We start from the raw sequence: 22,321 nt of genomic DNA on the forward strand, positions 1-22,321 counted from the left end.
AATATGTATATAAAATGTCGATTAAACGTGTATTCAAAGTGACTGTCTTAAATCCTTCGGGGCTCACAACACTTCCAAGTTGAAAAAAGAAAGAAACAGCTTATATTCCTGGAATTTCACTCTTTTACCTTTTCTCAATAATTTATCGAATGTTCGGAAAACCTACTTCCGTTTCCGTTGTAAGGTAGATACCACAGGGCTCCCGGTCCTAGCAACAACGACAAGCTTTTTGGTCAGTCTAATTACTTTCCTCATGAAACGAAGATTATGGAGTCGCAAAACGGGGATTTTATTTGATGATTTTGATAGACAATGGCTTTTTTACCCAGATCAAGGAAGACATTCGGGATCCCTGTTCGGAGGCAACCCGTCCCTGAGGTTTTAATGGACACGAGAAGCTTTGTTCGACAGGCGCCATGTTTATTACCACATAGAACAACAAACACTGTTCAACAGCGCCTTTGGTTGGATATCACCGAGCTAGATACGACCAATATAGAGCACAAGGACGAGCAATATAACAGCAATATGTGGAAGAATTTTAAGTTCGTTCGATCAAAGCAGAGCGCAGCAGAGAGTTCGAAAACACTCAGCCCCCAGCCAAAAGAACGAATTCTGAAGCAGGGAGACGCTCGGCTGATAGACATGGAAACAGATCACCATGTGCGTGGTAACATTGCTGATATATACCCTTTAAAAGTACCGCATCCTTCAAGGATAGGTGACAACACTTACGATAAATTCTTAGGTGAGGCAAAATTGACTGAGAGAAAGCGCAATCGAATCGCTCGTCAACTACAGAATTCGCAAGATTTTCGGATCAGACAAATGAAGATTCGAAGCGAGTGCAGGGCCCCTCCCCTTAACTGGGAGGGGGAAATTGTCCCCCCACAGACATTCCGACGGTACCCACACCGGTTTAACTATGACCAAGAAGAGGATGAACAAAAGCTCTCTTACAGCTATGTGTCGAAAAACACCAGACCTTATACCGGATCACCTGGGTCCGAGTATCAACGGTATGGTACCCCCTGGAAGGATGGTCTAAGAGGGAGAAAACCACCCCCTTAGAAATACAGTTTGATGGAATGTGTATGAGCTAGAGTAAGAGGTCTGCCAGCCAAAACACCAGACCTTATACTAGATCACCAACATCTGAATAACAGTAGTGCAGGACCCACAGAAGAATGGTTTAAGAATCTGCCTGGCCTAAGACACCAGACCTTATGATAAACCTGGGGTTAGAGTATCCATGTCAGCTTGGAAACCCCTGAATGGATGCCCCTTCCCTAGAATACTGAAAGCCTCCTGGGATAAATCCTACCTCTAAAGAGCCTCATGGGAAGTGCTACACATCACAGAATAACAGTGGCAATTACAGGGGAGGGGATGTGGGTTGCACACCGCCCCTTATGAGAGATTGAAATAATATTAAGAGTTACCTTCTCGATTTTTTATCTCTTCAAAACCCCTTATAAAATAAACCAACCTCAAGCATTTGATATAAAGTATATATGGTGCAAATATGTTTGGAGTACCCAGGAAACCAGAGCCTCCAGACTTCTCTCGCCCAATGACAATCAGCCAAATCATCACAGCATGTTTGAAGTGAAAGGGAGTGACAATCTCCATGGACCTTGATAAGGATACCATTGATTGTCTTAAGCTTTTTAGTCATGTTTGACAAAAATGGAATAAGACTAAATACAGTGAGGATACAATCTCTGAGGGGTAGTATAGAGATCAGCTTTTGATATTACTCTGATACTATACTATGATATTACTGACTTTACTTTGCAATGAAGGCAACAAACAGCTGGTTGAAAATTCTTGTGCCAAGTCAATATTTTTTTACAAATTCATGTACAGCATTTCAATTTTAAATTTACCTATTTACAAGCAGAGAATATTGTGTGTTCTGTAAGGAAAATCAGGTTTTAATAAAATTATCACTACCTACAACCACTATATTTTTTTTATCACCAACAAAATCTGTGTCCTATGTTAAGTGCACGATTGCCTTTCACTCACTCCTTTTGATTTAAGGTTTGGGTAAAAAAGATGATATCTAGACCCCAAAGTGACGGTTTATAGCATCGACCAGATCCGCCTTTTTTGTCCCACATTTGATCCCTTCTTGTTTTGCAAATTCACGTAGAACTGGGACAGTGAGTTTTGACAACTGAAATAAGAATAATAATATGAGAAAAATTACCCTTCCTTTTATCAACTATTACTAGTATTTATCACAATGATCAGAGTGTCAGGGCACTGATGTAAGACCAGATAAAGGAGGTAACTTATTCTTTGACTTATAACTTTTTAGGGGAAAAGGGACATATATTTTTATCAGTTAGACAAGATATTATTTATTTATTTTGACTTTCAAGAACCATTAAATCCTACTTGAATTATTTGATTTTTCAGTTTAATATCTCATTAAACCACACCTCCCACCCCCTCCACACACACACACCCCTCAAGACCTGGTACCTACCCTCTAATAACCCCCCTCCACACACATAAACCCCCCAAGACCTGGACCTGGTACCTACCCTCTAATTACCCCACCACACACACACACACCCCTCAAGATCTGGTACCTACCCTCCCACTAAGTGCTTCCTGTCTGATATCCACAGGCTGACCATCTTGTTTGCCTCTCTTGGCAGCACCTCCAGCAGCACCAGCCTTAAGTCAATAACACTATCTTAAGTTTTGTAATTAATTTGACTAGAAGCAAATCACCAATACCAAGAGCCCTGGTCTCTCCTGGTCTGAAGAAGGCAGGATTAGAGCACATTCATGGTGTTATTTTTAAATGAAATTTTAACCTTTCGCTTTGCTCCAGCCTTTGCTTCGGGATCATAGTTTTCAGGATAAACAAGTTCCTTGAATTCTTGTAGAAGTTCACCAGCTCTGCGGTCAATTCGCTCAACATCAGGGACTGAAACCAAATTACACTCAGGATATAATAATATCCACTTCGATCCTTCCCTTGATTCATTGCATTGTTATTCTTATATTCATATAAAAACCCTTTAAAATCAAGAGAAAGATCTATTTTACACAAGATGCACAAAATGGCACAGTTTTGCTTGGTACTTTCAAAACTCATTAAATGCATCAGTCTTACCTGTCAAGTCATTAACCTCTTCTGGGGCATCTCTGTCCAAGGCAAGAGCCTCAAGACTGTTAAAGTGTTTCTGAAGAGCTGAGCAAAGAGGTGAATTAGCCCAAAGGGGTGGTTACTTTGATTATATTACAGCCGCATTGTCACCAGTTTACTTTCAGAGGTCTGACAAAAACCTCAACCATTAAAAAACAAAAGAATCTATTAGAATCCAAGATATTAACAGGCCATCCGCTCTAAATTATCAATCACATCCTAAAAGAAACTTCCAATAGACACACTGCTTTTAATATTTTGAAATATTTTTCGTGTTTTCCATTAAAAATCATCTGATATTGTTAGGTAATCGACCGGAAGTAAACTGGTGACAATGCGGCTTTAAGTTATTGGAGGGGAGTCATTTTGAATTAACATATAAAATGGCTTGAACTTACTTGGGTTCTCAAATGATGTGCTATCAAATGTGAAGTGCAGCTTTCTTATTATTTTCTGAGCCTTCTCAATCTGGTCTTCCGATACTAGGAAACAGGTAGAAAAAGATGGTAATGTGCCACCTTCACTGTTACGTTCACCTGGTTATTATCCTTAAATACCTGATTCTGCTTAAAAATTTCACAAACTTTGATCTTGCGAAATTTAATGGATATAGAAAAATAATACTAATGGACATCTTATAATAATAATAATACTCGCTTCTACCTTACTGTAAGACTACCCTACCCTACATCATTTTTTTGGTAAAAAGGAAAGTCACTTGAATTTCACTTGAACTTTGAAAAATTAAATTCCCTGCAAATACATTTTTTTTCAGCGACCTCAAAATTTCAGACTAAAAGAGTGTGTGAAATATTTGCATGAAAAAAGGTATTCTTTAGTTTTTTTTTCAATGATACTACAGTTAATAATATAATCATTTGGCACACAGTGACTCTATATCAGCCAACAGTCAACCGCATCCAGCCTCATATATTTTCATCCACCCTCAGTTAGCTGGCATAGCACAGGCTATGCCAACCAGTGTTATTATCTGGCTTGACCCCCAACCCACCTAGAAAGAGTTCATCAATGGTTCATACATAGCATGGTTCATACCTTCTGGTTTCTTGGGGTATTTGAGTTTCCTCATATCATCAGCAAACGGAAGGAAGATAACATGGAATCCGGGTGGAGTCACCTGAACATTACTGTCATCATACTCCTCTTCCTAAACCAATAATGCATTAAAATGACAATTTTTCCAACTGCTACCACCTAGAATTTAGAATACCATGTTCATGTCTTCCATAATGATGAAAACGTGGCAGATTCAATTCCATTGTTTGGTGTACAGTGGATGAACATTACGTTTTATGTACCTATTACTAATAAATATAATAATAAATAAATAAACATCATAATAATGTAAATAAAATAATAATATAACTAATAATTTTATATATACCTGAGGGAGAAGTGCAACAAAACTTGGGGCTGCTGAGCCTCTTGGGATGTACCGGCAAATAGGAACAACATCTCTATCCAGACATTTGGTCAAAAGGGCAGAAAAAAGTGTGGTACTACCTGTGATTGACTGCAATAAAAACAAATAACGATTACATCACGGATTACATCACGGGTGGCCCAGTGTGTGGAATCAAGATTGGCCCAGTGTGTTAGCGCGTCAGCATATGGGGCCTCTCGCCTCTGCTGAATCGGGGTCGATTCCCGGTCAAGACATGGATAGATCTTTTTGTTTCTCAGCCCTGAATTTGACTAGTTGAACGTATGTGAGCATACAAGAAGCTTGTGTTCCTCAATTCTCCAGGAATTGACGTTCTTAATACATAACAGGATTTTAAATGTGAAGCGCCTACATGGTTTGTATAAGCGCTATATAAATGCTATATTTATTTATTATTTACATATAGAAACATCAAATTAAAAAAACCTCATATAACAATAACACATAAAAAGCACAATTGCAATAACAAAAAAGCAATAATGATATACACACAGATTAAAACAATGTAAAAAAAAAACAATAATAAAAACAGCGAATATGTGACAAATAAAAAAAATAAATAAATAAAAACAATAACACCAAGATGTAGAGTGTAAAGACAGATAGAGTGTAGAGTGAGTCAGAATAAATATGATTACTTAATAGGGCATTATAACACATGTACAGTAGCTTTCCTTTTACCTTTTCATCTGGGTATATGAAGTGTGCTGGCTTTACATGGTAGAATCTTTTCAGTGTTACCCTAGGCTTAAACCCCATCAGTAGCAAGCCTAGATGGATACACATGGTATTACAAACTCCACATAGTATACTAACAGTGAGAAAAAAAAAACATACCAGGATCACCAAATTTCTTCATGGAAGCTACCTCTTCCTTTTCAAATATTATCTGCATTTGAATGAAAATAAAAAAAAGTTAGTTACAAAGGCCAGTGCAGACAACTTAATTGGTATCACCATAGTTACTAACTACAGTATCACTTAACCTTCTCTCCACCAAACTTCTGATAGAATTTTATATCTGTTGGCATCAGCTCGGCACCAGTATCCTGAATAACAAAAAATACACACACAGATCACAATAGCTCTTAATTAATAACCCTTCTTAGGGTAGGGGGGGGGGGCTCATCGGATTGAGGGATTGAAAAAAAATTAGTATCCTTTTTACATCAAATAGGTGTTTTATATCATGTGTATACCCAGTATTTCCTTGGGGGTAGGGGTGCACAGTCGTTTTATGGAAAATGCATATGAAAAATGCATAATACACTATTGGGCAGTTGAAGAGGAGTGTGAACACACCCTGCACACACATCTGTTTATATGTGGTTTACAGATGTTGCCAATAACATAATTCTTTTTACTTTAAAACCAACATACCTTACAAATGTATTTGGTGTGGACTTGGCAATCTTCATTTGTCCGACTGTCGAGATTAACATAGCTGGATTTTGTAGCTGATCGGCACAGATTAAATCTAACATAAAAAGGGAAACAAATAACAAGTTAAGACTGTATAAGTTTCATCTTCAGAATATCACACTATTCAATTTCGCAAACAAGAGATTTCTAAAGAGTTGAATGTGCTACTCACATGTTCACTCCAAACTCAACACCCTCTGATATTGTGAATGGTATACTTCCCATTGACCTTTTCTTGTGATCTTTCTTTTGAACTCTACAGCAAGAAAAGAAAATATTACCTCAGATAAAAATGTCTCCTTTAATGTCAGGTCCCTGTAACATCCCTTACAGATTTATTATATGATGGTAGAACCCCACAGTATGGATACCCAATCAAGGGCATGGCGTATCTAATTAAAAAAGGACACCTCATTATTAAGGGCAAGGGACATGCAATTAAATTAGGACAAATTGTTATTAAGGATAAGGAGTATCCAATTAAATAAAAACAACTCACTATTAAGGGAAGAAGTACCCAATTAAATAAGGAAAACTTGCTATTAAGGGAAAGGACTATCCAATTACATAAGGACAACTTGTTATTAATGGAAAGCAGTACTCAATTAAATAAGAACAACTTGTTATTAATGGAAAGCAGTACTCAATTAAATAAGAACAACTCGTTATTAAGGGAAAGCAGTATCCAATTAGATAGATATAGATAGATAGAAACTTTATTAAAGTGTCATAAACAACCTCTAGCCGGGGATAAAACCCCTACTAATTGGGGGACACAAAAAAAGATAAAATTATAAAAATTATACTGATTATTAAAAATTTAAAATTGTAGATTCTTACTGATAAAGCTAAATAAATATATATATATATATATATAAATACATGTAAATTGATTGTAATCTATATGAAATTATGAAAAAAAATTGACTAGATTTAAAAATTATCATGTGGAACATAGGGCACAGCCCTTACAATTTTCTATAAATTCGAAATCCTTTTTTCTCATAGTCACTTTAAAACTTTTTAAACTGTCAATTGATCTTTCTGCCCTAGGTAGGCTATTCCATAGTTTAGCCCCCATATATCTTAGGGAATGTTTCCCGTAAGTGACTGTATTAAATCTTGGTATAACGAAATCGGACAATCTTAAATTATAGTTCGTGTTTTTTTTTAGAAAACAAATCACTAATCCCAGATGGACAAAGGCCATTTTTAACTTTGTCCTTTACATAAGGACAACTCGCTATTAATGAAAATCAAGACCCAATTAAATAAGAACACCTCGTTATCATGGCAAGGGACACTCAGTCAGTTCCACAGGTACAGATGAAAGAGAAATCCACACTTTCTGTAAAATTTTGATCTGCTTTATGATAACACAATGTTAATTAATGTATCTTCTAAAACCTTGACTGGACTCAGCATATAAGTCCAGTCCAGAGTCTGTTGGTCCCAACACATGGTTTCACAATACCTGCGTAAGAGCTCTTCAAATTTCTCAGCAGCGTTTGATATTCTACCATCTTCGTCTTCTTCAAATACCACAATGTCCTGCAATAAATGGATGGATATAGAGAACTACATATATGCACCTCCGTCAAATTACGGCAAGAGACAGATATGGGTACATTGTCTCATGGATGGGGTCAAGACAGACGAGACAGAGTCAAGCAATTGTCGAAAAGTACCGTCCATGGATTTACATTGATACATGCATTACAGTATTGCAACAGCAGTGATGGGTGTGTCTCAGGGGCAGGGATCAAGACAGACAGGACGGAGACAAACATGGGTCAAAATTTGCTTACTGTACCTGGTAGAATGCACTGGGATCAAACGAGCCTCCAGCAGGCAGCATGCTCAGCAGCTCAATGTTAATACCAACTTCTCTTAAATCCTAGGAGATATGCTCAGCATGATGACAAATGTCCATGGATATGATAACAAAGGCAATGATGATGATTATGATAAGTAATGGCGGGCATTAAAACATATAATAACACTTGGGTTATAATGACACAATGAGGACAATAACAATGATGATATTTATGGAAACATGATGGTCATGACAACATTGTTGTCAGCATTGATAATGATAATTAATAATGTTGAAAATAAAGGCAGTCATAATGGTAATATGGCAATGATATTATTAATGATGACAACAATGATGTTGATGATAATAAGAGTGATGGTAGAGGATTATGAACAGATAACAATCTTACCTCTGCCTTAGTCTTTGCTCTTTTCTGCGATTTAAAGTATGGCAACAATAGATTAATGACAAGTAGATAAAATAAAGACAGAGATTTTTGTCGGTAAATAAAGAGAAAGTGAACTAGGAGGTTCACATTCCATAACAAAGGAAAACATACTTGAAGATGAAGGTCATCAATGTGAGGATGGTCACAGTTTGTAAACAGCATAATTCTCTTGTGACTAACCTTCTGCGTGCTATAAAAATGTAATTAGCTTATTAGCTTATTTTTTAAAAAATTCATCCATGTGATGATATCTTACTACCTGGTTGTTGGGACATACTGTAATCATCCTGAACATGGATCCCATACCATTGGATAAAGGTAAAAGATTTCATGCCATTAAGACATTGGATAAATAGGTATTATACAAGGATTAAATGCCATTGAAAAAACATGTTGGATTTAACAAATTTCCCATAGTTTTCCGTGGTATGTACTGTACACGTACACACAACAATATTCGTCTCATCATGATTAAAATGTTGTGGAGTCATGAGGTGTTTAGCAACACAAGTAATTCATACCATTGAGAAAGCATGTTGGATATACTGTAGGTATTGTACAAGGATTTCATAACATTAAGAAAACATGTTGATATGGGAATGGTGCAAGGATTTCATACCATTTAGAAAACATGTTGGATACACTGTAGGTATTGTAAGAGGATTTCATACCATTGAGAAAACCTGAAAAATATACTTGTATGTACTGTACAAGGATTTCATACCATTGAGAAAATATGTTGGAGCACGTCCATAGAACATCACTCAGAGAAAACCCAGTGTTGTGTCCAAAATTACTGCTAAAATCATTACAGTTATCATCTGCAAGATAGAGAAGACAAACCATGTTTCACTCTGTTTACCACCCAGTGGTTCATCATCATGTGTGATTGATAAATAAAACACACAAAACAATAAAACAGAATTCATGTGGGTTTTATGTTAACTTTCGATTGATCCATATGATATATTAAACAGGAAACTTGTGCTGAAACGGCCCAGTTTGACTACATGGAATTAGCAGTTCTGATCATATGGTTAATTGAGCAGTAATCAAGTGTGGTTATTTGAAAACCAGCCTATGGTTGAAGCTTTATTTTGTCTTCAATGAGACTCCACTATACTTTCCACTATAATTGTTTTGATTTAGAATTATACTTTTATTAAAAAGTTCTTAAGACTTTATTTACCTTCTAAGAACTTTTCAAGTTCAAGGATGCGTGATGCATCTGGCTGATCCAGCTCCTAAAAAATAAGGAATTAGCCTTCAATGAAAGAAAAAGGAAATTTAGCATAATAATTTACCTGAAGAATGTAGACATGCTTGAAGTCTGTCTTGTTTTTATGCTTCTCCTGATTATAAAATATTAGTGTTAGATAAGTGTAAAGATAAGTTATTGTTGTTACAATGCTTGTTTGATAATCATCAAAAATGTTGCGGATCCAACAGGTGGGGCCTTGTATGGCGCAGTTGCTCGGGTGCAAGTCGTGTAGACTTTTCATGTCAAGAAAACATGAACAGTATCAGAGCAATTATAACTCACTGTTGCAAAGAAGACAATGGCCATCAAATCCTTATCACTGCTGATAATCTTGTTCTTCAGTACATTAATAGCACACTATAAAAAATATTTTAAGCAGGTCAAATCAGGTATGCACTAGGTGAACACCACACTTAAAGAATGTCAATCATCCACTCCTTTGTCATTGTTTATTACTGAAAAAACAGGGATTTATTTGCAAGGAAACTTCAAAATAACATTGTACGAATGAAGTCTGATATGTTATTGAGGATATTTGATTGAAAATATCTTGGTTACTTGCTTGAATTAGCTGCTTTGTGTGACTTGCCATTGAGCGGGAGCATAAAGTTGCGGCATGATTGGCCTTCTTTAAGTAAACACATACCTTGATGACAAGTTGGAATGGAATTTCTCCGTTGACAGGCTTGAACATCAGTGGTGAGCAGTCTATCGCAAAGAGGAGGCAGTCCTTCCCTTGCCAACCACTCTCCTTTAATATCAGAATAATAACATGATTGGAAATACCATGATATATATTCAAACCAATATTCTCTTGTGATGATGACTGTGAAAATTACCTGAGAAGTTTCTGTTTCCTCTTCACCATCTTCAAAATCAAACAGGTCCTTCATGGCTGAACCAAAGTTATCAAAAGCCATGCCTGTTAACGGGAATCAACGGTTATGTGAGACAAAAAAGCAGAAGAACTGCACAACCAGTTTGAGACTTCATTTTTTCAAACAATGTTGATATTTGCAACCACAGGGGTCATTTAAGGGGATTTTAGCATGAGATGGAAGGGGGGGGATCTGCAGTGAGTCTACCTTTTTTTTGGGGGGGGGGGAGGGGGTTTAGAGCGCAGGGTAGGGTATTTCTTGGGTAGTAGGTTTCTACCCCTGGTATTATTTTAAGAATAAAATTCAGATCATCAGGGATTAAAAGAGACAAAAGGAGACCTATAATAACAGAAAATGGGGAAACAATTATATTTGCGATGGGTGGTGGGGAAAAAACTGGGGTTTTGGTCTGCAATTTGAAAAATGAAAAAAAAAAACATCTCTTATCCAGATCTTCCTAAAGTAGCTACCGTTTAAATTTCTTCCTTTTTAAATGATAGAGGGAAGGTTTAAATGGAATGAATCTCTTTAACTAGTAGTGTTGCTTTCTAACGAACGTTAAAAAAGCAAAATACAAAAACGTTCTGAGGAAGAGAAACCTCACCCTCAGCCAAACAACACTGTACATCACAAAATACTGCAGACAAGAGAAACATTCGTGAACACCAAAGAAACATAGAAACTACAACCATAGGAACTACAAACCTGCACAATTATGAGGCTCGCTGAAAATCGAATGGAAACAGAATAAGGCACGCCTGTGAAAAAGACGATGTCTTCTGATTCTTTACTGAAAATGGCCGAGCTACAAGAAAAATCGAAGTTCCCCGCGAAGATTTACCAGTCTCTCGCGGTAAAACAAAGCATAGCTAACCCGTAATTTAAATATGTTTTTTTACGCTAAATATTCGGTTTCATCTTATCATATAGCACAATGGACTTCCCCTGGACAAACTTATATTTAGAACTCGTTTCTTCGGCATATGGGGATTTTAGATATACTGCAATAAGGCGCATATAATGTTATGGTATAATCTCTAGTTTCTATTTCCGCCGGAAGTAACTCATATTCGGTTTTCCCGCGTCACTCCTCTTCACTCTTCACCGGTCTCTTGATTCGCAAGGCCAGGTGGTGGCTGAAAGGGGCCAGAATTTCGCGCAGAAAAGTGTCTTATTTACCCTGCTTCACTACAAAATCCTTGGCAAAGAGTTTATAACATCAAAAATAAGACACGACGGAGTCTTCTGGACCGAAAAAAACGGTAATCGGTTTCGACAAAACCGGTCAAATCGGAGTTCGTGCCCCGAATCAGCCACCCCACCTCCGGCCGCCATTTTAGAATTGCATCATCCTTTTCGTTATTTTTAGTAATCACGTTCAATCAAGGGCAGGTATAAAAACACGACCGGCCTGCGTTGTTGGTTAATTACCAACACAACACAACCAACAGAAAAGCAGAGACATTATGGATTGCGCGGATTTAAACGAAGAATTGGGAAAACATATTCTAACAAGATTTGACATCGCTAGGAGTGCTAAAAATCACAGAAGGCAAAAAGAGATTCGAATTTACCCGAACGTAAACAGAGTACTTCGGGAATTTTATTGCAACCAAGAAGGAACTTAACTAATACAGAATATAGAGATATATTTTAATACTGGTATAATACGAGAAGGGAATAAGAAGAAGCTGGGACCACCATGTTTGAACAGTTGTTCGATGGTGTTGTAGAGATGGTTGTGGGGTTATGGGCGATTTGGTCGTTGCCTCTGCTAACCAGACTGACACAGCAATTTGTCTGTTTGATTAAAGGTAAGGGCTAGTAATGAGATGTGCAATTTTCGGATAAAATTGCACGAAGTAGAAACTGTTTCGTCATTGCATTTTGGCCATCTTAATTTCAGTCCCTGTCCGTGTAAAAAAAATCTTGTTGGCTGAGTACATTTTAATTTCTATTGGAAGATGTTGTTGTGATTATATTTTGAGTATTTCATCATATTTTTAAAACCATGAAATGTGGCTATTTATTTTAGTGGCTTAAAAATTATTTTTGCTGTGTTTTGTATCGCTTTTGATAATTACCAAACAGCAGCAAGCTGATGTAAACAGCCATGTAGATGATAACGTGCATAAGCAAGTTTAAAACACGCTTAAATCTGTTTATAGCAAATGATTTCTTGGATTTTTTTTATCTCCAAATATTCATCCTATACTAGTGATATAAATGATTCCACAGATGGGGTATACACAACATTATTATAAGTTTGTTTATAGTAATAAAATTTCCATGAATGACCAGGCTCAATATCAATAAAGAAGAAAGTTAGAAATCTATTTTCCTTCCATTGTTGTAATGTTTGTTTTTAACATGCAATTAAAAAATCAATTGAAATGTTCTAGGAATAAACTCTAATACTATTTTATTTTCTCATTTCCAGGTATCACAATCGCTCATGTCTATTTACCAACAAAGGATGAAACTTCTGTTGACATGAACAGTTATTTTTCATGTTGTGAGATGCATTGTACCATCACAGCCAACTCAAATCACTGCCACTGGAAAACATGGACAGATGGACAGATAACTTCTTTTGCTCAATCCTACAACCAAAAACTCCACGGGATAAGTCAAAACACACAGCAAAGTATCTGCTCTTTTACAAGGATGTGCGAAACTACAACAGTTGATTCATTGAAACAATACAGTCCTGAGTCACGCAAGTCCTGCCCACTGGCTTGCATCCCCTTTGTGTTCAAGGAGTTTGATCAGTCCATCCAACCCACGGTGTTGCAGCAACACCCTTTAGGTAGTCACACCAAAAATGAAGCAAGTGCAGTCTCAGAAAAAATACATAACTGCAAGGACATGTATTCACACTACTTAGAAAAGGTAACACCTAAAAAACAAGAAAACATGAACTTTTCGTGCTTCAATGAGAAGTCGAACAGCAGTGCTGCAAGCATAGACTCTGGGTACAGGTCACACCAGAGTGTTGAGTCCAACTGTAAATGCATTGATGAGGATGGGGTGACCTTGTATGTCTCAGACTGTTGCTATGACAGACAGGGGAGACTTATTAGGATGTATGTTGGACTCAGCGAGTACACGGAGTCAACTAGTGAGTCGTACTTTGAAGATGAAGATTCATCAGCTGAAGATGATAGTGATGTCTGTAATGAAGACGACGAAGATGAAGACTTCATTGTGTTTGATTCTCATACTTGGTGTCCAGTGTATGGGGACAAAGATCAAGACTTTACTTTTATTTCAATACAAGTCACACCAGCCTTTTCCATGTCTGATGGGGACTTCAATTCAAACTCTAAAGAATATCACAAAAAATGCAAGGAAATCTCAGAAGAAAACTTTGTGGGAATGACTTTAAACAATATAAACAGCCAAGGCCAAGAATTTAATTATGATGATGACAAATATTTGAATGTAAATGATAGTGACTATGATAATACAGATAGTGACATTGATTTTGACAACCCGACTGGATCTGATATAGATTCAACCAAAGATAAATCCATCGGTGCTGGCACTGGAACCAAGAAAGTCAAGTTTTGTGAAGAAGACGATGTCCATGTGATGTACACTTGGGACTTTGCTTACCGCGCTGCGCGGAGGAGTGAATGGTGCCAATGTGCAACTGATAGAGAACATTTTAAACTGCGGATTAATCAGACAGAGCAGCTTCTTAAGCCAGTCCTACTAGACAGAATAGCAAAAATGCAAGAAACCTAACTATTGCTGTTATGTTAAATTAATTATTAATTTCCCCACTGGTACCACTTCTTGACATTCCAGAAATAAATGTTGAGTTATTGCTTTTAATAAAGAAATATTTTAATAAAGCAATTGCCATAAAAGTTATACATGCTACAGGAGTTTCTTTCTGACTTTTCTTTGCACTTGTTGGCATTAACTTATGGTCCCAAAAGAAATTGCACTGTTTTTTATGCACAAATCTTAGAAAGATTTATGGAAGTGAAGAAAGTCCGTCATTCTCATTTCAAGGTTGTTTATCCTTAACTATACTGAGCTCAGTTCTCACCATCAGTGTCCATTCTTGGCAACAAGCACCCTCTTGTACAGTAATCAACATAATAGGCATAAGAAAATAACCACTCAAATAATATTTCTTTATTTACATTTCTTTGAAGTATTTGCATTTCTTCTGGATTCTGGTTTAAAACCCGATAAGCTTTTCTCAAGATACACTGCTACAAAAAATCAAGAACAATCCAAAAAGTTTTTTTTACAGCAGTGTTATAAGAGGATGTAAAAATATTATCAGTGTAAAGGGGAATTGGGTTGGTCTAGCAACCAGACCTGATTGAAAAATACAGACAGATATAGAAATGAAAGCAAAAAAAACCTTTCTCCATCTGGTATCCAAGATGGTGCCAGGAGAAAAAAGGGCTAATGTCATCTTGTAATCTTTGCTGCACGCAATCCTTCCCATGATCTATACTTTGCTGTTGCTGCTTCTAACATTTCGGTTAGATGTTCTATAAGCTGAAAAAGAACAATTACATCTGTAACATGTAAAAAAAAAAAAAAACAGTTGTATCAAACTTACGAGGTAGCATGTTTTGTTAAAGATAAAAATTTTCGAAAACAGTTTTCTGATAAGAAATCTGTTCCCAGAAAAAAGAAAAGGGGATTTTTTTCAGCCATTAAAATATCTCAACAGCACAGTTATTGGATCTAGCTACAAAAAATTCGACTTTAGATTTAAAAGATACCAGAATGCCTTTTTTTTATCCAATTTGCTTATGCTTTGTCTTTTGTGAAAGAGAACTGCCCCCCCCCCCGGGCCTAATTGCTCAACCTTGCTTCCCACAAAACTGGACAAAAATAACAAAATCCTAGAGAGCAGATAGCATCTAGAGTTATAAAAGGCACTGATACCATGGGTTCTCAGCTTAGCAAGAATCTGTGGAACCCAGGGCAGTGCATTGAAACCCCCTTAATACTGCAAGTACACAGTCCTGTAATTGCCCTCTATGTACACAATTATAGACAATAAATTCGGATGTCTTCACTTACATGCAGATCTCCTTCACTGAGTTTACCCCTTAACTGCTCAAGTTTAGTGTTGCGGTATTTTTCTAAGCTCTGTCCCATGCGGGCAACCTGAAAATACAAAAATAAAACGTTTGTATAGTGGAGCATAAATATCTTTCAGCATAATAATAAACAGCTACGGTCCCAGCAACCATACCCTGGGTACCAGAGGCTCAAGCTTCACTTGTTTACTATCATGCCAGTCTTGGCTAACCGCAGTAATTTTTTTAAAAATTTAATGATTTTCCAAAATAACACGAAGTCCCTTGCCATATCATTATATTCAGTGCATAGTTTTGAACATTTAGGGGGCAATCCATTTTCTGCATGGTACCTTTTCCTCCAGAAATGCTGTCTTGACAGGGAAACATGACCAAAAGTGACGCAGAAGTTCAGTCAGAGCCATGTACTGCTGCAGTACTTCAGACTTCATGGTACTGCTAAGTGTATCTGGAATGAAATTGTTTCACCAATAGGAAGGGCTAGAGCTTAGTATTCAGTTGTACACTAATATGGATGGCAAATGCAGCTTGCCCTGTTTCCTACTTAGTCTGCTCAGTACATGCTCTTTAGCGTCAAAGCAGCTGACTATGTGGACGTCAAAGCAGCATAACATAAATAACATAACATAACATAAATGTGTAGTACTTTTTTTGCATAGAATTTGAATAATGCATCTGCGAAATCACTTGGTGCCTTATTGCACTAACAATTTATAAACGGGTGCATAGACAGAATTTGCTTGGGGAGGGGGGGCTTCGGTCATAGGTATCAAATCAATATCGTATCAATATCATATAACAATCCTTTAATAAGAAATTATCCAATTTTTGACAGTCAAAGAGGCAGGCGGGTGCCCAGGATTTGCTGAGGAGGGGGGGGGGTGTGCACAGTCATGGGAAACATAGAAAAAGCATGGAATTTGAAGATTCCTTAATAAGAAATGACCCACTGTTTGCACACCCCCTTTGGTACGTGCCTGACATACTTGTTCTTTTTTAACGTTCTCAATACTTTTTTATTGATGACAGGCTTTGCCTATAATACTCACGATGGATGTTAGCCTGTGAAGTGGTTTCCATGAGGGAGCCCCCAGGGGAGATCTCCGTCAGTACATGGCATGCTTGGTCACTAGACAGGGCCTGGTATAAAAAAGGAACCAGATAAAATAGCAGGAGTTTTATCCCTGCTAGCAGCATACATAGATTACATAAGGCCCTAGAAATATAAAGCTTTTGGTTCTTTTTTTCTGTGAAATCAAAGTGAGAAATGGACAATAAATATTGTATGTGCTTTACGCAAAAGGTCACTAATCTCAGCACCACCTGTGTAAGGTCTGGCGTCCAGGAATTGACCTCATGCTGGCAGTACTGAATGGCGGTGGTGACATCAGCGGCATTATGTCCAGGGATAGATGTGTTGCCATTCTAATAAAAAATAGAATGTGGATTCGATCAAGTTTTTTTTCAAACAATCTAACTATGGCTTGTACAATACTTTTGCAGGAATAAAATTTATTGCTGAACTCACAATGCCAGGTAATGTAACAGGGCCTCCTGAGTATTTATTTCTGGTGACAATCTTCAGAGAAATGGGCTCAATGGGAGAGTGCTCTTGTAAGTCGTCATACTCGGTCACCTCACGGAGGCGGGTCTAGCAAGGAACAATGAGTGAGTGACAACAGACAATGTAGCAAACATTAAACATTTATAAATGATATTTCAATAAGTGTGATCCTTGTGTGGTAACAATATAATAATAAAAGGGTTAGAGATAGGGTTTTGGCTAGTGTTAGTAGTGTTATCTATAAATAAGGGAAAGTTAATTTATTATCCCAAAGGGGAGGGGGGGGTGAGGATTTTGATAAAAGTGAGGGATAAAATAAGTTAACTCTCCCCCTTCAGGATTAACAAAATTATTCATGCAGGTTATACAGGTTTGCATTGCATAGATAAAACATGGCCCATACCCAGGATTTTTCTTGGGGGTGCAAAATTGAGAAAGTGGACCTAATTTTTCCGGGGGGAGGGGGGGGAGTCCACCGATAAAAATCTGGCCGTCCCCGAAAAAGCAAAAAAGGATTTTTTTTATGCATTTGCAGTATCTCCACGGGACGTTTATTGTTGGATTTGGCTACATACCAGAGTGATCAAGCTTATGCTTCATAGTTTTGTCTACAAATAGCACTTCTATTAACAACCAAAAGTGGACCTTCTGCCATTGTGTGTGTGTGTGGGGGGGTGCGTCCCCACTCCCTGCACCCCCCCTGGGTACGAGCCTGTCAATACGCATCCTTGATTCCTGGATTGTGCATGCCAAATAACTGCCCCCAAATCGAGACAAGTATTTAAACCAAAAAGTCTGATTTGACACTTCGTCAAGTTATATAGTAGAGACACAGACAACACCCAAAGGAATCAGTGACCCCCCTTTTTAAAATCAAAACACTTTCGAGGCCCCCCCTTTAGACCATGAAATTATTCGAGGAAATTATTCAAGGCCTCCCCACAGTATCCTTACCCCCCCCCCTCGGGATAATAAATAAACTTTTCCTAAGTGTTCTTAAACATGAAATTACAACTATGTTTAACTTAATGTTTAAAGGATGTATAGTAAGTGAGTGTGAGTAAGTTTTAGTAAGTGGAACTTCAGTTTCCCTTGCTATTCCATCCAATCATTATTTAATCAAAGTTAAAGCAGAGCCACTTCCTCTGCCTGCCTTTTTTGCAGGTGGTTCCGCTGGCTGGTTATCAACTGTGCCATTCCTTTCTTCATTAGGAATCCCATCGCTAGTTGTAGAACTGCAAAATGGAGACCAGAAACAATGTAAGAAACTATAAAAGAGCAAACAACTTTACAAAAGCAAAGGCCTTACGCTGAAGGTGTGGAGTGTAGAACCATGAGGCTGTGGTGGTTAAGGCGGCGAAATAATGACTGGGTGGAGGTGGAGTTCTTGGAAACTTGCTCTGGGACATCACAAGGCACTGATCCATAACCCTGTCATGGAGACGATCATCTCACACTCATTATTATAACTACCACCACAATCATCATCATCATCACCACCAACATCATCATCTTTATCACAAAAAATACCATCAGCATCATTACCACCAAAATTTTTATCATCACCACCATCACTACATCCACCATTGTCATCATCATTCCCACTACCATCATCATCACTACTCCCACCATAATCATCATCACTAATACCACCTTCATCATCACTACCACCACCATCGTCATCATTACTACCACCACCATAATCATCATCACTACTATCACCATGACTACTACTACCACCATCATCATCATCACTACCACCACTATCATCATCATCATCATCATCATCATCACAACCACCACCACCATCATCATCATCATCATCACTACCACCACTATCATCATCATCATCATCATCATCATCATCATCACAACCACCACCACCATCATCATCATCATCATCACTACCACCACCACCATCATCATCATCATTACCACCACCACCACCATCATCACAACCAACACCACCATCATCATCATCAAATCATCACTACTTCCACCATCATCATCACTACTACCACCATAATCATAATAATCATCATCACAACCACCACCACCACCAACATCATCATCATCATCATCATCACTACTACCATCATCATCATCATTACTACCATCATCATCAATATTACTACTACCATCATCATCATTATTTCTACCAACATCACCACCTTTATCATAACCACTACCACCTATACCATACCTCCTCTGGTAGTGGTGAGACCCCCGTCAGATCCAACATGGGATCACTTATAAGGTTTAGTTTACTTGCAAGTTGCTCTATGGAAAAGGAGAGATCATTGGAAATTGATAAAGTGTACTATATGTAAGGATCTGAAATTGTACCTTTCTCATCCTGTTTTGCACACTCAGTGAACATGTCAGATGCAGTTGGGCGCGTCTCTGCAGAGCGATCACGGTGAAAGTAGTGGGACTGAAAAAACTTTGTCCAGAAGTCCTTCTCTGTCATCTAGACCATTCAGAGGATATTACATACTGCATGGAAATAAGGCAAAAGAAAAAGAGAGAGCGGATAAAATATTACCTGGTCAGGAACAACTTCTTCATGCTTTTTCTTTACTGCAAAAGATTAAATCAATATGTTTGCATCAGGCATTTTTATTGTGCACAATAATGTTAAGAGACACCAATTCTCTTGGAATTATCTCGAGGTGAAGAGAAATTTTGATACGAGTAAAAATTTATCCCCCACTTGGCTAGAGATGCTTTTGGTTTAAAACAATATAGTTTATTTTCTTTAGCAACTGGTACGATATTTGTATAAATCAATATTCTTCTCTTCACCTGCTGGATATGTCCTGAATATTGTCTCAATCGTGTCTGCATTTAGGCTGTACTTGACCTCATTACATCCTGAACTTTCAGGCTGCATGTCTGCCTGTCAATCAGAAACCAATACAATCTAGTTAACTAGCTTTTATTCTAAATACAACAATATCTCACAAATAGTAAAATAAGCATTTCTGTTGACTGGAGATAATAATCTAATAAATAACTAACTAAATAACTTTGGAATTATAGTCACTCTCCTATCAGCTTAATGCTGATTCACAAAAATGTACGAAAACAATGTGGTTGGTTCAAAAAGGCAATAAAGGCATACAAAGCTATGGCTATGTGACTCATGTCTTACCATTGGGCACAGAAATGTCAAAATATTTAAATTGTTGGTTTTTCTTGACTGAGAAAAAAAAATCCAAGAACAGAGACTTAAGAACAAAGGGGACAAATAAAAACTCAAATTGATTGAGGCAGGAATCAAACCTGAGGCTCAATTTTGTTAAAACACTACAGGAGAACCAGCTGAGCCAAAAAGGCTCTCCCAATATACATCGTTCACACTTACCAGTAGCGCAGAGGATAGACCAATACTCTGGTTTACACCAGTGCTTTTGCTTGTTGCTCCTGTGTCCTGCAAATAAATCCAAACATCAATTGTATCTAAGTTTTGTTTAAAGCAAAGGGATATCTGTATCTATATATTATATCATCTATATAATATTATTATTATTCTGTCAGCATTGGAAACTAGCGTTCTCACCTGTCCTCTATTTGCCCAGAATTCATCTGGGGTTATTACACCACTAACAACCAGATCCTTGTACAATTGGTACAGTTCAGGGTTATCCTTCAGCATTCTGAACAACAAAATTAAAATAACTGTGGTTACCCTTAAACTGCCCAAAAGTGGGGGGTGGGGGGTGGGGAGGGGATTACTTAAGACTTGTCTATGCCCCGCCTCACCTATTTTTCTCCTCTAATTCCTTGCTGGCCTTTTTGCGATGTGCAGGGATAAGTTGAGCCAGTAATTCCTTGACATCATCCCTTTCTTTCTTAGCATTCTGGCCGGTGAAGTGGATGCTATATGAGCTGTTGTCATGGAGGACAACCTGTAGTTGGACCTTGGAGCTCCCCTCAGGGCTTATTCGCTGAACTTTAGAATACATTAGAGCTACATTAGAATACATTAGAGCTACATTAAAGTAAGACTGTATATGCTTATGGTGTAAAATGACATTAGAATAGGAAATAATGCCCTTTTAATTTGTAGTTTTTGTTTGATTAAAGTAATTAATGTATGTGCTCTAACAATGGAGATTATTTCTTAACATCCAGCTTCAATTGATAATATCTTTTTTTAATTACAAAACAGCCCTCACCCTTTTAGGCCAATAATATATGGTGTGGTATATGTGCATTTCATACCACTGTGACAAATGTTTTATCTTGTGTTACTGGGTGTTGAAAAAACCATGTTCCTATTATCATAAATGGTATATATGATGAGTAACTTTGAAGATTTTCATTATTTGGCCAAAAACATTTTTTGGCCTGTTTTTGTGGAATGCATGCACCTCTGCACTCTTGGGAAAGAGGTCTCGTGACTTGCTAAAATAATACTTATGGGTTGTAACTTATAAGTGAAATGGAATACGAGGTATACAGAAGTATACAGAAGTTCTTTTTGCTCGCCAGTCGAAAATAAGTATTACAAAAAATCCATCCTTTGATATAGATATAACATAAAATGATATAAACTGACGACCCTATCTTTATTTCTTATGTACACGTGTATTTTTGAGATGGAAGATGGAAGAAACCAAGATGATATGAGATGGATATGCCGATAAGCGATACATAACTTCGTATTCTTATAAAGTCAGTTAAGCATTATGCTACTCATCACAACTATATATATCACTAAAAATGACAACCTTTTTTAATCCTCTTCAAAACAAAACAAAAAACATTTCACGATTTTATGATACCACCGGCGCCAACAAAAAAGGCAATAAGTGAATTGTTTACCTTTAATTTCGGAATATTTGCAGTCAATCTTGGGCGCGCTGGAGCCTTGTGGAGACCATGTTAAATTGTTCGTAAGCAATTGTAATACTCCGGAATTTTTCTTATATTTTGTGTTGATTACTGTAAGAAGGACGGAAGACTCACTGACGGCCGCCATATTGGAATTAAGAACAGCGATATTTGGTCAGCGGCATGAACATTACACAGGAAACCCAATTTTAATTTCACGTCCAATTTCTAATAGGGTGGATTTACTAATAGATCTAAAATAAATAAATAAATAAATAAATAAATAAATAAATAAATAAGTAAAATATCTGTCTCCTGCTTTCTGCTCTATTTTTGTCCAGCTTCCATGCGCGCTTAGAAACGCGTCACGACGATAGACGA

The 22,321-nt window shown here is 37.3% G+C and overlaps 4 protein-coding genes across 4 annotated transcripts; 2 read left to right on the forward strand and 2 right to left on the reverse strand.

The window, feature by feature from the left end:
* Positions 1–192: 192 nt before the first annotated feature.
* On the forward strand, positions 193–1,962 carry LOC5521565. Its single transcript, XM_001641172.3, has one exon. The coding sequence runs from the start codon at positions 313–315 to the stop codon at positions 1,069–1,071; it is 759 nt and encodes a 252-aa protein (XP_001641222.1). The 5' UTR covers positions 193–312; the 3' UTR covers positions 1,072–1,962.
* On the reverse strand, positions 1,818–11,353 carry LOC5521435 (X-ray repair cross-complementing protein 6). Its single transcript, XM_001641304.3, has 23 exons — positions 11,165–11,353; positions 10,421–10,503; positions 10,228–10,332; positions 9,864–9,938; positions 9,625–9,672; positions 9,510–9,564; positions 9,045–9,141; positions 8,432–8,510; positions 8,282–8,305; positions 7,870–7,953; positions 7,531–7,607; positions 6,229–6,312; positions 6,015–6,111; positions 5,621–5,683; positions 5,472–5,523; positions 5,316–5,404; positions 4,575–4,703; positions 4,226–4,337; positions 3,568–3,651; positions 3,137–3,214; positions 2,835–2,947; positions 2,608–2,691; positions 1,818–2,182 (listed from the first exon to the last, which is right to left on the reverse strand). The coding sequence occupies exons 2-23, from the start codon at positions 10,499–10,501 to the stop codon at positions 2,069–2,071; spliced, it is 1,824 nt and encodes a 607-aa protein (XP_001641354.1). The 5' UTR covers positions 10,502–10,503; positions 11,165–11,353; the 3' UTR covers positions 1,818–2,068.
* Positions 11,354–11,555: 202 nt separating this feature from the next.
* LOC5521436 lies at positions 11,556–14,338 on the forward strand. Its single transcript, XM_001641173.3, has 2 exons — positions 11,556–12,273; positions 12,900–14,338. Exons 1-2 carry the CDS (start codon positions 12,162–12,164, stop codon positions 14,207–14,209), a joined length of 1,422 nt encoding a protein of 473 aa, XP_001641223.1. The 5' UTR covers positions 11,556–12,161; the 3' UTR covers positions 14,210–14,338.
* Positions 14,339–14,593: 255 nt separating this feature from the next.
* Positions 14,594–22,112, reverse strand: LOC5521566 (general transcription factor IIH subunit 1-like). Its single transcript, XM_048729290.1, has 16 exons — positions 21,932–22,112; positions 20,867–21,056; positions 20,664–20,760; positions 20,469–20,534; positions 19,907–20,000; positions 19,647–19,681; positions 19,448–19,571; positions 19,305–19,381; positions 18,411–18,532; positions 18,255–18,336; positions 17,066–17,188; positions 16,861–16,962; positions 16,587–16,677; positions 15,870–15,985; positions 15,518–15,604; positions 14,594–14,983 (listed from the first exon to the last, which is right to left on the reverse strand). Exons 1-16 carry the CDS (start codon positions 22,086–22,088, stop codon positions 14,894–14,896), a joined length of 1,653 nt encoding a protein of 550 aa, XP_048585247.1. The 5' UTR covers positions 22,089–22,112; the 3' UTR covers positions 14,594–14,893.
* Positions 22,113–22,321: the final 209 nt, after the last annotated feature.

The sequence above is a fragment of the Nematostella vectensis genome, chromosome 6 (genome assembly GCF_932526225.1).
Source record: "Nematostella vectensis chromosome 6, jaNemVect1.1, whole genome shotgun sequence".
Taxonomy (NCBI): Eukaryota; Metazoa; Cnidaria; class Anthozoa; order Actiniaria; family Edwardsiidae; genus Nematostella; species Nematostella vectensis.

Excerpts from the sequence above, each read along its gene's own strand:
- LOC5521565 (XM_001641172.3), top strand. The coding sequence starts at position 313 with ATGGCTTTTTTACCCAGATCAAGGAAGACATTCGGGATCCCTGTTCGG.
- LOC5521435 (XM_001641304.3), bottom strand. The coding sequence starts at position 10,501 with ATGGCTTTTGATAACTTTGGTTCAGCCATGAAGGACCTGTTTGATTTT. Across the intron at positions 5,684-6,014 it reads ACACCAAATACATTTGTAAG|GATACTGGTGCCGAGCTGAT; the intron begins GTATGTTGGTTT and ends TTTGTTATTCAG. Across the intron at positions 2,948-3,136 it reads AGAGGTTAATGACTTGACAG|TCCCTGATGTTGAGCGAATT; the intron begins GTAAGACTGATG and ends ATTTGGTTTCAG.
- LOC5521436 (XM_001641173.3), top strand. The coding sequence starts at position 12,162 with ATGTTTGAACAGTTGTTCGATGGTGTTGTAGAGATGGTTGTGGGGTTA. Across the intron at positions 12,274-12,899 it reads ATTTGTCTGTTTGATTAAAG|GTATCACAATCGCTCATGTC; the intron begins GTAAGGGCTAGT and ends TCTCATTTCCAG.
- LOC5521566 (XM_048729290.1), bottom strand. The coding sequence starts at position 22,088 with ATGGCGGCCGTCAGTGAGTCTTCCGTCCTTCTTACAGTAATCAACACA. Across the intron at positions 19,682-19,906 it reads ATTCAGGACATATCCAGCAG|TAAAGAAAAAGCATGAAGAA; the intron begins GTGAAGAGAAGA and ends AATCTTTTGCAG. Across the intron at positions 17,189-18,254 it reads CGGAACCACCTGCAAAAAAG|ACCCGCCTCCGTGAGGTGAC; the intron begins GCAGGCAGAGGA and ends GTTCCTTGCTAG.